Raw genomic sequence first — 12487 nt, forward strand, 5'->3', positions numbered from 1 at the left:
ACTGAGCTAGTTTGTTGAATAAATCTTCGTCTGCATTTTCGGGGATATTTTGAAAGCGGAGAAAGTAGGCTGATTTTTCCATTTCCAGGATTGCGATGGAGTTTTTGAGCTCGTTATTGGCCGCTATTAATCTTCCTTCCGCTTCGATTCTTCTCTCATCTATTCTTTTTGTGTCTATTTCAATTTTTTGTATCCTCTATTCATGGTTAATTATAATTTCCTGTATGCCTTCCATTCGATTTTCCAAACCTTCAATTAGCAATAGTTCACTGGGGGGGGGGGGGGAGAAGGAAGAGTCAGAAGAGCTAAAAGATAACAAATTACGGAGATAGAACATTCTAAAAATTTAATCCATAACTGAGTAATTTGTTTGGTTTTGATATGTATATGGAACCGATAAAGTGTAAACAGAACAATTATATCTTATAAATATAATAAGAGCATGTGATTATATGTCAATATAATGATGTAAAATAAGATGTACCCACTCTTCCTTCCTTTGTATATATATTTTTGTAAATTTAATAAAAATTATTTTTTTTAAAAGAAAAAAGAAAAATCAACCCATCGTTGCAGAGAGCGCATTAGAAGGAACCAGGGAAGCTTTGCATTACAGCCACCCTAGAAGGTCAAACTGCAGGACAATGAACCTCCACTTAGCTCTTAGGAGGGACCAAGAGCACATCAGCTCCTACCGAACACTCTGCAGGGTTTGCAGCCGCTTGTGGTTTCTCTCCAGCTCGGATTTCCTCTTTTCGATCTTGGCCTCCAAACTGGCTTCATCGGCGGCCACGTTGTTGAGCATGTCTTTGGTTTCCTGGACTTGCTCCTGCAAAAAAAAGGGAAAGAAAGTGGAGGGGAGAGATTGACACTCAGCAGGAAAAAATGATGACTGCCAACCTGCCTTCCTTTGAGGACTTATATATTGCACAAGTCAAAAAGAGGGCCGTGAAAATATTTACAGACCCCTTGCATAAACTGTTTCAACATCAATGACCTCTGCGATCATATCGCAAGCAACTGTGTTCTTTTTGCTGACGATGTAAAACTATTCAACACCACAGACAACACATCTACTCTCCAAAAAGACCTTGACTTTGTCTCAGATCGGTCTAACACCTGGCAACTTCAAATATCAACCAACAAATGCTCTACCCTCCACATCGGCAAAAAGAATCCAAACCTCATATATAAACTGAATAAACAAATTCTCACAGCCAACCCACACTCAGTAAAAGACCTTGGAATACTAATATCAAATGACCTAAGTGCTAAAGCCCACTGCAACAATATCGCCAAAAAGGCTTCTAGAGTTGTTAACCTGATCCTACGTAGCTTCTGCTCAGGCAATCTCACACTACTCACAAGAGCCTACAAAACTTTTGCCACACCCATCCTTGAATACAGCTCATCTGTCTGGAACCCATACCATATCTCGGACATCAACACCCTTGAAAACGTCCAAAGATATTTCACCAGAAGAGCCCTTCACTCCTCCACTCGAAACAGAATACCCTACAAAAATAGACTAACAATCCTAGGTCTAGAAAGCTTAGAATTACGGTGCCTAAAACACGATTTAAGTATTGCCCACAAGATCATATGCTGCAACGTCCTACCGGTCAATGACTACTTCAGCTTCAACCGCAACAACACAAGCGCACGCAACAGATTCAAACTTAATATTAACCGCTCCAAACTTGACTGTAAAAAATATGACTTTAACAATCGAGTTGTTGAAGCGTGAACTCATTACCGGACTCAATAGTGTCAACACCTAACCCCCAACATTTCTCCCTTAGACTATCCATGATTGACCTCTCCAGGTTCCTAAGAGGTCAGTAAGGGGCGTACATAAGTGCACTAGTGTGCCTTTCATCCCTTGTCCAATTGTCTTTCCTTTATCTCATATATCTCATATATTTTCTTCCTTTCATATATCTTCTCTTCTATTTTTACATATTATCTTTATATATATTACTTCATGTCTATTCTCTTCCATATGTATTGTGTATTGGACAAATGAATGAATAAATAAATAAATAAATAACTCCTACCCTCAAAACAATGCTATACAGCCCTGCATACCAAAACAACTAGACTCAAGAACAGTTTTTTTCCTGAACGCCATCACTCTGCTAAACAAATAATTCGCTCAACACTGTCAAACTATTTATTAAGTCTGCACTACTATTAATCTTCTCATTGTTCCCATCACCCATCTCCTCACATTTATGACTACATGACTGTAACTTGTTGCTTGTACCCTTACGATTTATATTAATATTGATCGTTTCCTGACTGCTTATTTGTAGCCTATGGGGTTCCTCATCCTTACCAAAATATCTTTGATGGCAACGCGCATCACTTTCTCGGTTTCGTTGATCTCAAGAGGTCTTCCAATAGCTTCTGTTCTCATTTCCTGAGAGGAACAAAAGAAACAAAATGAAACAAAAGAGCAAACAAGGACAAAAACCAGAAAGATACTGTTACGGACATTAAATATGTTTTTTTTTCCTTTCTTGGCAGGAACTCTGGATTTAGGAGGAGGATCGATCCCCAAATGTAGGAAGCCTTCCGAGCAGGAAATATGCGGTCAAGTGCGGAGAACTCGCTCTAATTGCTATCGTACATCTTCAAAGTTGGCAACCCACTTTGGTGTAATCTCTTTGTTAACAGTTAAAAATCCAGCCCGTCAACATCGATTTAAACGATGCTTTATTATAATAAGATGGGCCAAAAGACCGAAGCGTAACATGTACACTCCCCTGGCTTTGAGAGGAGGCTCATGTGTCATGGCAAGAACTGCTTCTTAAAACCCACCTCTGTCGTCAGGCATGGGGGAACTGAGATATTCTTTCCCCCTAGGCTTCTACAATTTATGTATGGTACGTTTGTATGTATGATTGGTTTTAAAATAAGGGTTTTTAGCTGCTTTAGTATTGGATTTTCGCATGTTGTTTTTACCACTGTTGTTAGCCGCCCCGAGTCTACGGAGAGGGGCGGCATACAAATCCAATAAATAAATAAATAAATAAATAAATAAAATAAACTGTTTTAAGAACTCACCAGTTGGGAAATGTATCTTAATTACCGTATTTTCCAGAGTATAAAATGCACCAAGATTTCAAAGAGTTTTTGTCCTTCCTAGCCCCCAAACTGCAAGCCTCCCAAACTGTCTAGGTGCCCCATTTTTTTTGTGTGCAAAAATGGGCCCATGTTTTGAAAAAATAGGGATGTTTTGCCTTCCCCCAACCCCCAGGAGCTCTCTGCAGGCCTCCCAAACCCCCTGTGCACTTCGGTTTTTTTGCAAAAACTGATCTGTTTTTCACCTCTGTTTTTTTGCAAAAATGTGGTGGGAACAGGGTTTGGGAGGCCTGCAGAGAACTCCTGGAGGCTGGTGGAAGGCAAAAATGCTCTCGCTTTTGTGAAAATTGGACTATTTTTCATGCATTTATTTTTTTTTCAAAAACGGGTGCCTTTCCCCAGCCCCCAGCAGCACATTGCAGGCCCCCCAAACCATCTGTGCTCCCAATTCTTGTGAAAAACAATCCCATTTTTCACAAAAAGTAGACGCAGAGGGGAAAGCTTCAGGAGGCCAAAAATGGCTGTATTTGCGGTGTATAAGACGCACTGATATTTCTACCCTCCTTCAGGGCGGGGGAGGAGGTGTGTCTTATACTCCGAAAAATACGGTGTCACAGGTTTACAACCGTGGTTTACTGAACAAAGCAATAGGTGTGATTCCATCATTTATAAGAACTATTACGAATCCCAGCGACCAGTTAGGTCCCACAGAGTTAGTCTTCTCTGGGTCCCGTCGACTAAACAATGTCGTTTGGTGGGACCCAGGGGAAGAGCCTTCTCTGTGGCGGCACCGACCCTCTGAAACCAACTCCCCCCAGATATCAGAGTTACCCCCACCCTCATTACCTTTCGTAAGCTCCTTAAAACCCACCTGTCATCAGGAATGGGGGAATTGAGATATTCCCTTCCCCCTAGGCTTATAAAATTTATGTATGGTATGTCTGTATGTATGATTGGTTTCTTAAATTGGGGTTTTTTTACATTATTTTTAATATTAGATTTGTACATATTGTTTTTTTACTGTTGTTAGCCGCCCCGAGTCTACGGAGAGGGGCGGCATACAAATCTAATAAATAAATAAATAAATTACAGGTAGTCCTTGACTTATAACAATTTGTTTAGTGAACGTTCAAAGTTACAACAGCACTAAAGAAAATGACTTATGACCGTTTTTCCACACTTGTGACAGTTATAGCATTCTTCCTGGTCAGGCAATCAAAATCCAGATGCTTGGCAACTGGTTTTGTATTTATGACGGTTGAAGCATTCTGTGGTCACGTGATCCCTTCTGACAAGCAAACTCAAGGGAGAAATCCCTTCACAACCATGCGACTAACTTACAAACTGAAGTGATTCGCTTAACAACGCTGGCAAGCAAGGTCGTAAAGCAGGGTAAAATTAACAACTGTCTTGCTTAGCAACGAAGATGTTGGATTCAATTGTAATCATTAAGTCGTATAATATAGGATGAGGTAGAAAACAGGTGAGCAGGTAAAATTGTTCGTACAATTTTAATAGGGAAAGGCACAATGAGATATTATCAGGTTTTAATTCTGAAATCTTGAATGTACCCTTGCAGTGAAACTGTCTCCATTCCTGATTTTTTGATTTCTGAGCTTAAACTAAACTATTTGTCAAAGACATGGCTATAGCCCATTACTCATTCTGAAGGCTCAATGCTGTTTCTATAGCACAGCAGCTGAAGGCTTTGTGGTATTTCATTCAATTCCTGCCAGGGATTTAGTAAGGGGAGACCTTTAGCATAGGCAGAGAGACAGGAAAACATCCTCGAGGAATAGTTTCTGCTATAATATGTTTAACAGTCACAAAGAGACCACAAGATTGTTAGATGGGTTTACTGGCACACAAGAGATCATACAGGGAAGAAAATCTGTGTAATGCTCAGCAGGCAAAGCTCAAAGGAGAGATCAGTTGCATATTTGCAAAAAGCAGCCTTTACTCTTGATAAAATTATGATTTATTACAATTTATATTAATATTGCTTGTTTGTACCGTGTGACCCTCATTAAGTGTTGTACCTCATGATTCTTGACAAATGTATCTTTTCTTTTATGTACACTGAGAACATATGCACCAAAGACAAATTCCTTGTGTGCCTAATGACACTTGGCCAATAGAAACATAGAAGACTGACGGCAGAAAAAGACCTCATGGTCCATCTAGTCTGCCCTTATACTATTTCCTGTATTTTATCTTACAATGGATATATGTTTTATCCCAAGCATGTTTAAATTCAGTTACTGTGGATTTATCCACCACGTCTGCTGGAAGTTTGTTCCAAGGATCTACTACTCTTTCAGTGAAATAATATTTTCTCATGTTGCTTTTGATCTTTCCCCCAACTAACTTCAGATTGTGTCCCCTTGTTCTTGTGTTCACTTTCCTTTTAAAAACACTTCCCTCCTGAACCTTATTTAACCCTTTAACATATTTAAATGTTTCGATCATGTCCCCCCTTTTCCTGTCGTTCAGACTAAACAGATTGAGTTCATTAAGTCTTTCCTGATATGTTTTATGCTTAAAACCTTCCACCATTCTTGCAGCCCGTCTTTGGACCTGTTCAATTTTGTCAATATCTTTTTGTAGGTAATTCAATTCAATGCAATTCAATGAAAAATAACTTTGGCCAAAGTGCCTTTGAGCTACGCAAAAAGCAGCACAAATCAAGCAGGGAATCACAAATCACCCAATTTCAGCGAAGGGATGTTATTCTATGACTGATAGTGTAGTAGTAAATGATAAGGATGGATTTTTAACTGCTGTATGGCACAATATTTGCCATGTCAGTTTAAAATTATTTTTCAGCTGGAACCAGGGAAGAGCTGCAAGGGTAATTTCACATGCCAGATCCATCATCCTCATGTACCATTTGAACACTCTGGGTAGAATTCAAAGAGCTAGTCTGATTTAGAACACAGAACATAGAATAGAATGGGTGGAAGGGCCTTGGAAGTCTTCTAGTCCAACCCCCTGCTCAAGCAGGAGACCCTATACTATTCCAGACAATTGGCTGTCCAATCCCTTCTTGAAAACCTCCAGAGCACCCGCAATGTACAGATTCAGCTCCCTCCAGAAATTCGTACTGCCCCCCCTCGCCTTTCGCCTTAAGACCCACCTATGTCGCCAGGCATGGGGCAGCTAGATCTTGCCCCCTTTTCTCTGACCATTAAATGTTGTGTGTGGATGTGATTGAGTAAATGGACTGCTTTTTAATGTAATGGGATTGTAGATTATAGTTTTTTCATAGACTTTTTACTAAATCTGCACTTCCATTCTACTAGTTTTTCTATCATCCTTTTCCTCCCACTTAGGGCTGTATGACTGTAACTTGTTGCTTGTATCCTAAGATTTTTATTAATATTGATTGTTTCTTCATTTGCTTATTTGACCCATATGACAATCATTAAGTGTTGTTCCATATGATTCTTGACAAATGTATCTTTTTCTTTTATGCACGCTGAGAGCATATGCACCAAGACAAATTCCTTGTGTGTCCAATCACACTTGGCTAATAAAATTCTATTCTATTCTAGTTTTAACTATTAGATTTGTATATGTATTGTTTTCTGTACTGTATTTGTGAGCCGCCCCGGGTCTTCGGAGAGGGGCGGCATACAAGTCTAAATAATAATAATAATAATAATAATAATAATAATAATAATAATAATAATAATAATAATAATAAGTAATCCCTTGCACTGATTAATTGTTCTCACTGTCAAGAAACGTATCCTTAATTCTAGGTTGAGTCTCCTATAATGACATTCCCCCCATTGCTTCTTGTTGCCCTGCTCTCTGGTGCTTTGGAGAATCAGAATATCAGAATATTAATAGTAATAATATTCTTTACTTGTACATAATATTCTTCCAACTTCTAATTTCAACCTTTATTATCTAACCATTGATAAAACAAAACCCAAGTTAAAAATATTCTGTGTCTTCTTTGACCTTTATCTTTAATGTTAACCTATCCATTCCTGCACAATCTAATTTTTTTAAAATTATATTTTCAACTGTAGGAGTTTTCCTCATTTTTCCAATGTTCTGCATGTACAATTCTGGCTTCTATCAAAACATGCAGTATTAAATATCCATTCCTTTTGTCATTTTTTTCTGGCAATATACCTAACAAAAATATTTCTGGCTTTAAATCTCTGTGTTGCTTTATCATTTTCTCTAACAATGTACGTATTTTCATCCAGAATTTTTTTTTTTTGCAGTCTTAATATTACATTGCAGCTTTACCCTGGCAATAACATTCGTTTATAAAGTTTAAGAGTTAAGCAAAATATTCATTAAATGAACGGTTATAAATTGAGAATTAGATATATTAAAAGATGATGATGATGATGACAATGATGATGATGATAATAATAAGATTAAGATTTAAGATTTATTAGATTTGTATGCCGCCCCTCTCCGAATATTATATTATATATATAATAATAATAAATCAGATGAATCAGATATTATGATTAATAAATAAAAAGCAGTATTTTTGTCAAGGGGGCTAGGTTTTCCTTTCTGTTTGTGTTATTCTGCAACATCCACTCATTAGAAATCAGGGGAGCATCAACGTAGCATTAACGCTGATGAGCTAAAGCAGAAAGTCATTTTAAAGCAATTAACCAAAATTCAAAATATTCCGCAGAGACGGCATTGGTCTTTACGCATTCGGGGGGGAAAGCTAATGGCAAAAGAAGAGAACCGATACCCAGCCTGGCCATGGGGAATTCTATTCTCAACACATCTGGAATCCACCAGGTTTGAAGAAAACTATATGAGGAACGTGGGACCAATTTGGAGGAGAAAATTAAAACGGATCATCAGAGTGGAAAACGCCACCTAGGCGGGAAGAGTGATGGGATATCAAGGCTTCTCTGTACGCCCTAAGAACCGAAGCTGACATTTCATTCACCTCTTTCAAGGTCTTTCAAGTTTCATGCTTCTGTAGAGCAGCAGTTTTGGTTTGATGTCCTAAATGGCCAATTTAATGGCTGTTCATTTTAAAAGCAAGGAATACTGAACAGTCATAATAGCAATAGCGCATAGTTATATAAGGCTTCATAGGAGCAGTTTATAGAGGCAGCCTCTTGCTCCCAACAATCTGGGTCCTCATTTTACTCACCTTGGAAGGATGGAAGGCTGAGTTTGCCTGAAATCTGGCAAGATCAGTAACATATTTGGAAATATTATTATTATTATTATTATTATTATTATTATTATTATTATTATTATTTATTAGATTTGTATGCCACCCCTTTCCGTAGACTCGGGGCGGCTCACAACACAATAAAAACAGTTCATGACAAATCTAATAATTTACAATTTAAAAATATTTTTAAAACCCCATTATTAAACAGACATACATACAAGCATACCATACATAAATTGTATAGGCCCGGGGGAGATATCTCAGTTCCCCCATGCCTGATGACAAAGGTGGGTTTTAAGGAGTTTACGAAAGGCAAGGAGGGTAGGGGCAGTTCTAATCTCTGGGGGGAGCTGGTTCCAGAGAGTCGGGGCCACCACAGAGAAGGCTCTTCCCCTGGGGCCTGCCAACCGACATTGTTTAGTTGACAGGACCTGGAGAAGGCCCACTCTGTGGGACCTAATCGGTCGCTGGGATTCGTGCGGCAGAAGGCGGTCTCAGAGAAATTCTGGTCCGATTATAGGGAAGACTCCCCAAGGTCATGCCAGGCTGATGCCACAGTAGTCGACCAGCCAGATGTGCTGTTTTAATAAAAGTGATTTTTCATGTTTCTAACTGTTTTTCTCTCACACTGATTGACTGCAGAGAATGAAGAGGGAGAAAATGTATTTTCATCGCTACAAGTCTGATCGCTCAGGGCTCATGAAATTTTAGTCTTTATCTCCTTTAAGGATTATATTTCAATCTGTCACAAGTTGGCACCTTCCAAATATACTGGAAAACATACTGTGTTTCCTTGAAAATACGACTTGCCCCATATTACATAGTATTCCGTCTCTCCCTTGTCCTTGATTTCCAGTGTTAATAGAATAGAATAGAATAGAATAGAATAGAATTTTTATTGGCCAAGTGTGATTGGACACACAAGGAATTTGTCTTGGTGCATATGCTCTCAGCGTACATAAAATAAAATATACATTTGTCAAGAATCATGTGGTACAACACTTAATGATTGTCATAGGGGTCAAATAAGCAATGAAGAAGCAATATTAATAAAAATCTTAGGATATACGCAACAAGTTACAGTCATACAGTCAACAAGGGAGGAACTGGGTGATAGGAATGATGAGAAAAACTAGTAGAATAGAAGTGCAGATTTAGTAGAAAGTCTGACAGTGTTGAGGGAATTATTTGTTTAGTAGAGTGATGTTGTTCGGGAAAAACTGTCCATTTCTGCACACGCCAATATTTTTTTTCTATTATTTCTTCTATCGTTGGAATTTTTTCATTTTTCCAATATTGCTGCAGTTGTTAAATGTAGAATTAGATATATCTGTTCTTTTTTTGTATTTCTCATGGGTGATTCCTAGTAGAAACACCATATGCACCATTGTTAAGGTCTTCCGAGAATCAATCAAACTTTTGTGTGAAACCTGCCGCTGACACCCCACAAACTGTTCTCCGTGGATTTAGAAACCTCTGAAACCTGGGCATTGAATATTCTACCCTTGAGCTGCCTCCGATGAAAAATGACAATTTAATTACATTATTATTCCATAATGCCTCTTGTTGCGGGAAATCAATTCACATGCTAAGGCTCGGATAGAAACAAAAAAAATAAAAGCCCCAGACTTTAATGATCTAGAGAGCAAGGCAAGGTTGACTGCGTATAAAATGAAAACTATCCCCAACTACATCATTTATTTATTTTTTTCCCCCGGCAGAGAAAGCAAGCTATTTATTCCACAAGGAAATGCAAAGTGTAGGAAAAGTCCTCTTGACATGCCTTCCATGGATTTTTGTTAATATGACCGTGTCTGTAGCTGCTGAAGACTAGATCAGTAACAGGAGCTCAGCGGGGAGCAATAATAACTCGGCTTCAACATCCCTGCCTTGGTAGGAGCCCCACGTCTTCATTTTAATTAATTACCCAGAACGCAGAAGGAGGGGGGAAAAAACGGCACTGATCATTAGGAAGAGAATCGCTGAGAAAGATTAAACAAGATTTTTTTTAAAGAAAAAAACCCCTTATTTAATCCTTCTCGGCGATTTTCGCACAAGAGATCTGGGGGCTTTTATCTTTAAAAATGTCCTGCTGACCCAGTGAAGGGCTCCCCATGGCCAGCGCTCCCGGTGCACTCCTGGTGACCGTCCTGGGCACGCTTGCGTCCGGTGGGCACACACCAGCCAAGATTCAGCTCCTGTTTGTTGTACATACTCCTGATCAGTTGGAGGATGATGAAGATATTGAGGACTCGGATTCAGATAGAAACATAGAAACATAGAAGACTGACAGCAGAAAAAGACCTCATGGTCCATCTAGTCTGCCCTTATACTATTTCCTGTATTTTATCTTACAATGGATATATGTTTATCCCAAGCATGTTTAAATTCAGTTACTGTGGATTTACCAACCACGTCTGCTGGAAGTTTGTTCCAAGGATCTACTACTCTTTCAGTGAAATAATATTTTCTCACGTTGCTTCTGATCTTTCCCCCAACTAACTTCAGATTGTGTCCCCTTGTTCTTGTGTTCACTTTCCTATTAAAAACAATTCCCTCCTGGACCTTATTTAACCCTTTAATATATTTAAATGTTTCGATCATGTCCCCCCTTTTCCTTCTGTCCTCCAGACTATACAGATTGAGTTCATTAAGTCTTTCCTGATACGTTTTATGCTTAAGACCTTCCACCATTCTTGTAGCCCGTCTTTGGACCCGTTCAATTTTGTCAATATCTTTTTGTAGGTGAGGTCTCCAGAACTGAACACAGTATTCCAAATGTGGTCTCACCAGCACTCTATATAAGGGGATCACAATCTCCCTCTTCCTGCTTGTTATACCTCTAGTTATGCAGCCAAGCATCCTACTTGCTTTTCCTACTGCCCGACCACACTGCTCACCCATTTTGAGACTGTCAGAAATCGCTACCCCTAAATCCTTCTCTTCTGAAGTTTTTGCTAACACAGAACTGCCAATGCAATACTCAGATTGAGGATTCCTTTTCCCCAAGAGCATTATTTTACATTTGGAAACATTAAACTGCAGTTTCCATTGCTTTGACCATTTATCTAGTAAAGCTAAATCATTTACCATATTACAGACCCCTCCAGGAATATCAACCCTATTGCACACTTTAGAGTCATCGGCAAATAGGCAAACCTTCCCTACCAAACCTTCCCCTATGTCACTCACAAACATATTAAAAAGAATAGGACCCAGAACAGACCCTTGTGGCACACCGCTTGTAATCTGTCTCTGCTCAGAATACTCGCCATTAACAATAACTCTCTGATGTCTATGCTTCAGCCAGCTTGAAATCCACTGAACTATCCAGGGATTAAGTCCAATCTTCACTAATTTATCTATCAGCTCTTTATGTGGAACCGTATCAAAGGCTTTGCTGAAGTCCAGATAGGCAATATCCACGACACCACCTTGATCCAACACCTTTGTGACATAGTCAAAGAAATCAATGAGATTAGTCTGACATGATTTGCCTTCAGTAAAGCCATGCTGATTTGGGTCCAATAAGTTATTGTTTTTTAGGTGCTGATTTATCCTCTTTTTGAGTAGAGTCTCCATCATTTTAAGTATTTATGTATTTAGTATTTATGAAGTAGTGGGGAGCCCGGGGTTACAAGTAGTAGAACAGGTGGGAGGCCAGCCACAGGATGGGGCTATGAGTTCAGGATCTAGCGAGGGAGAATCAGACGCTCGCTGGGTTAACCCTAAATTCAGAAGGATTCAGAAACGTAAAGAGCAAAGGTCTGGAAGAAGATATTAAGGAGAGGAATGGGTTAAATATTGTAGTGAGGTAATTGGCACGTCAGGGGGCTAGTGGAGAAGAAGGGTGGAGTTGCAACGTTGCTGAAAAGAAATATAGATGTGTTTTCCCCACGCTAAAGTAAGCCAAAGTATTTTGTATTGTAGTTAGTCAGTGCTGCTGTCTTTTTAAAGCTATGTAGTTAGGAAATAAATCTTGTCTAGTGAAGCAGGAAAAGGAATGTGAGAAATGCGGCTAAGAGAGAGATAACGGACCGAGTGATGTCTGGAATGTGTTGAAGTACAGGAGAGCAGAGAAATAAATGATACATTTAATGAGAGTTATTTGTAATTACTAAACTTCTACCAGAAACCAGAACACTGTGCATGGGCAAAAAAGCAAAATCTTGCTTGAGGATGCTTGTGTGTGCAAGATTTCACCGATTTTGGCGATTTCTTTGC

At 39.0% G+C, this 12487-nt stretch overlaps 1 protein-coding gene across 2 annotated transcripts in view; it reads right to left on the minus strand.

The window, feature by feature from the left end:
• Window positions 1-12487, minus strand: part of CLUAP1 (clusterin associated protein 1) — a 63300-nt gene that overhangs the window by 33305 nt on the left and 17508 nt on the right. For both annotated transcript variants that reach the window (XM_070761000.1, XM_070761001.1), the window contains exons 6-7: window positions 2339-2422; window positions 696-829 (exon numbers count right to left, since the gene is read on the minus strand). In XM_070761000.1, the coding sequence (XP_070617101.1) occupies window positions 696-829; window positions 2339-2422 (218 nt within the window). The remainder of the gene's footprint in view (window positions 1-695; window positions 830-2338; window positions 2423-12487) is intronic.

This window comes from Erythrolamprus reginae, chromosome 9 (assembly GCF_031021105.1).
Source record: "Erythrolamprus reginae isolate rEryReg1 chromosome 9, rEryReg1.hap1, whole genome shotgun sequence".
NCBI classification, from domain to species: Eukaryota; Metazoa; Chordata; class Lepidosauria; order Squamata; family Dipsadidae; genus Erythrolamprus; species Erythrolamprus reginae.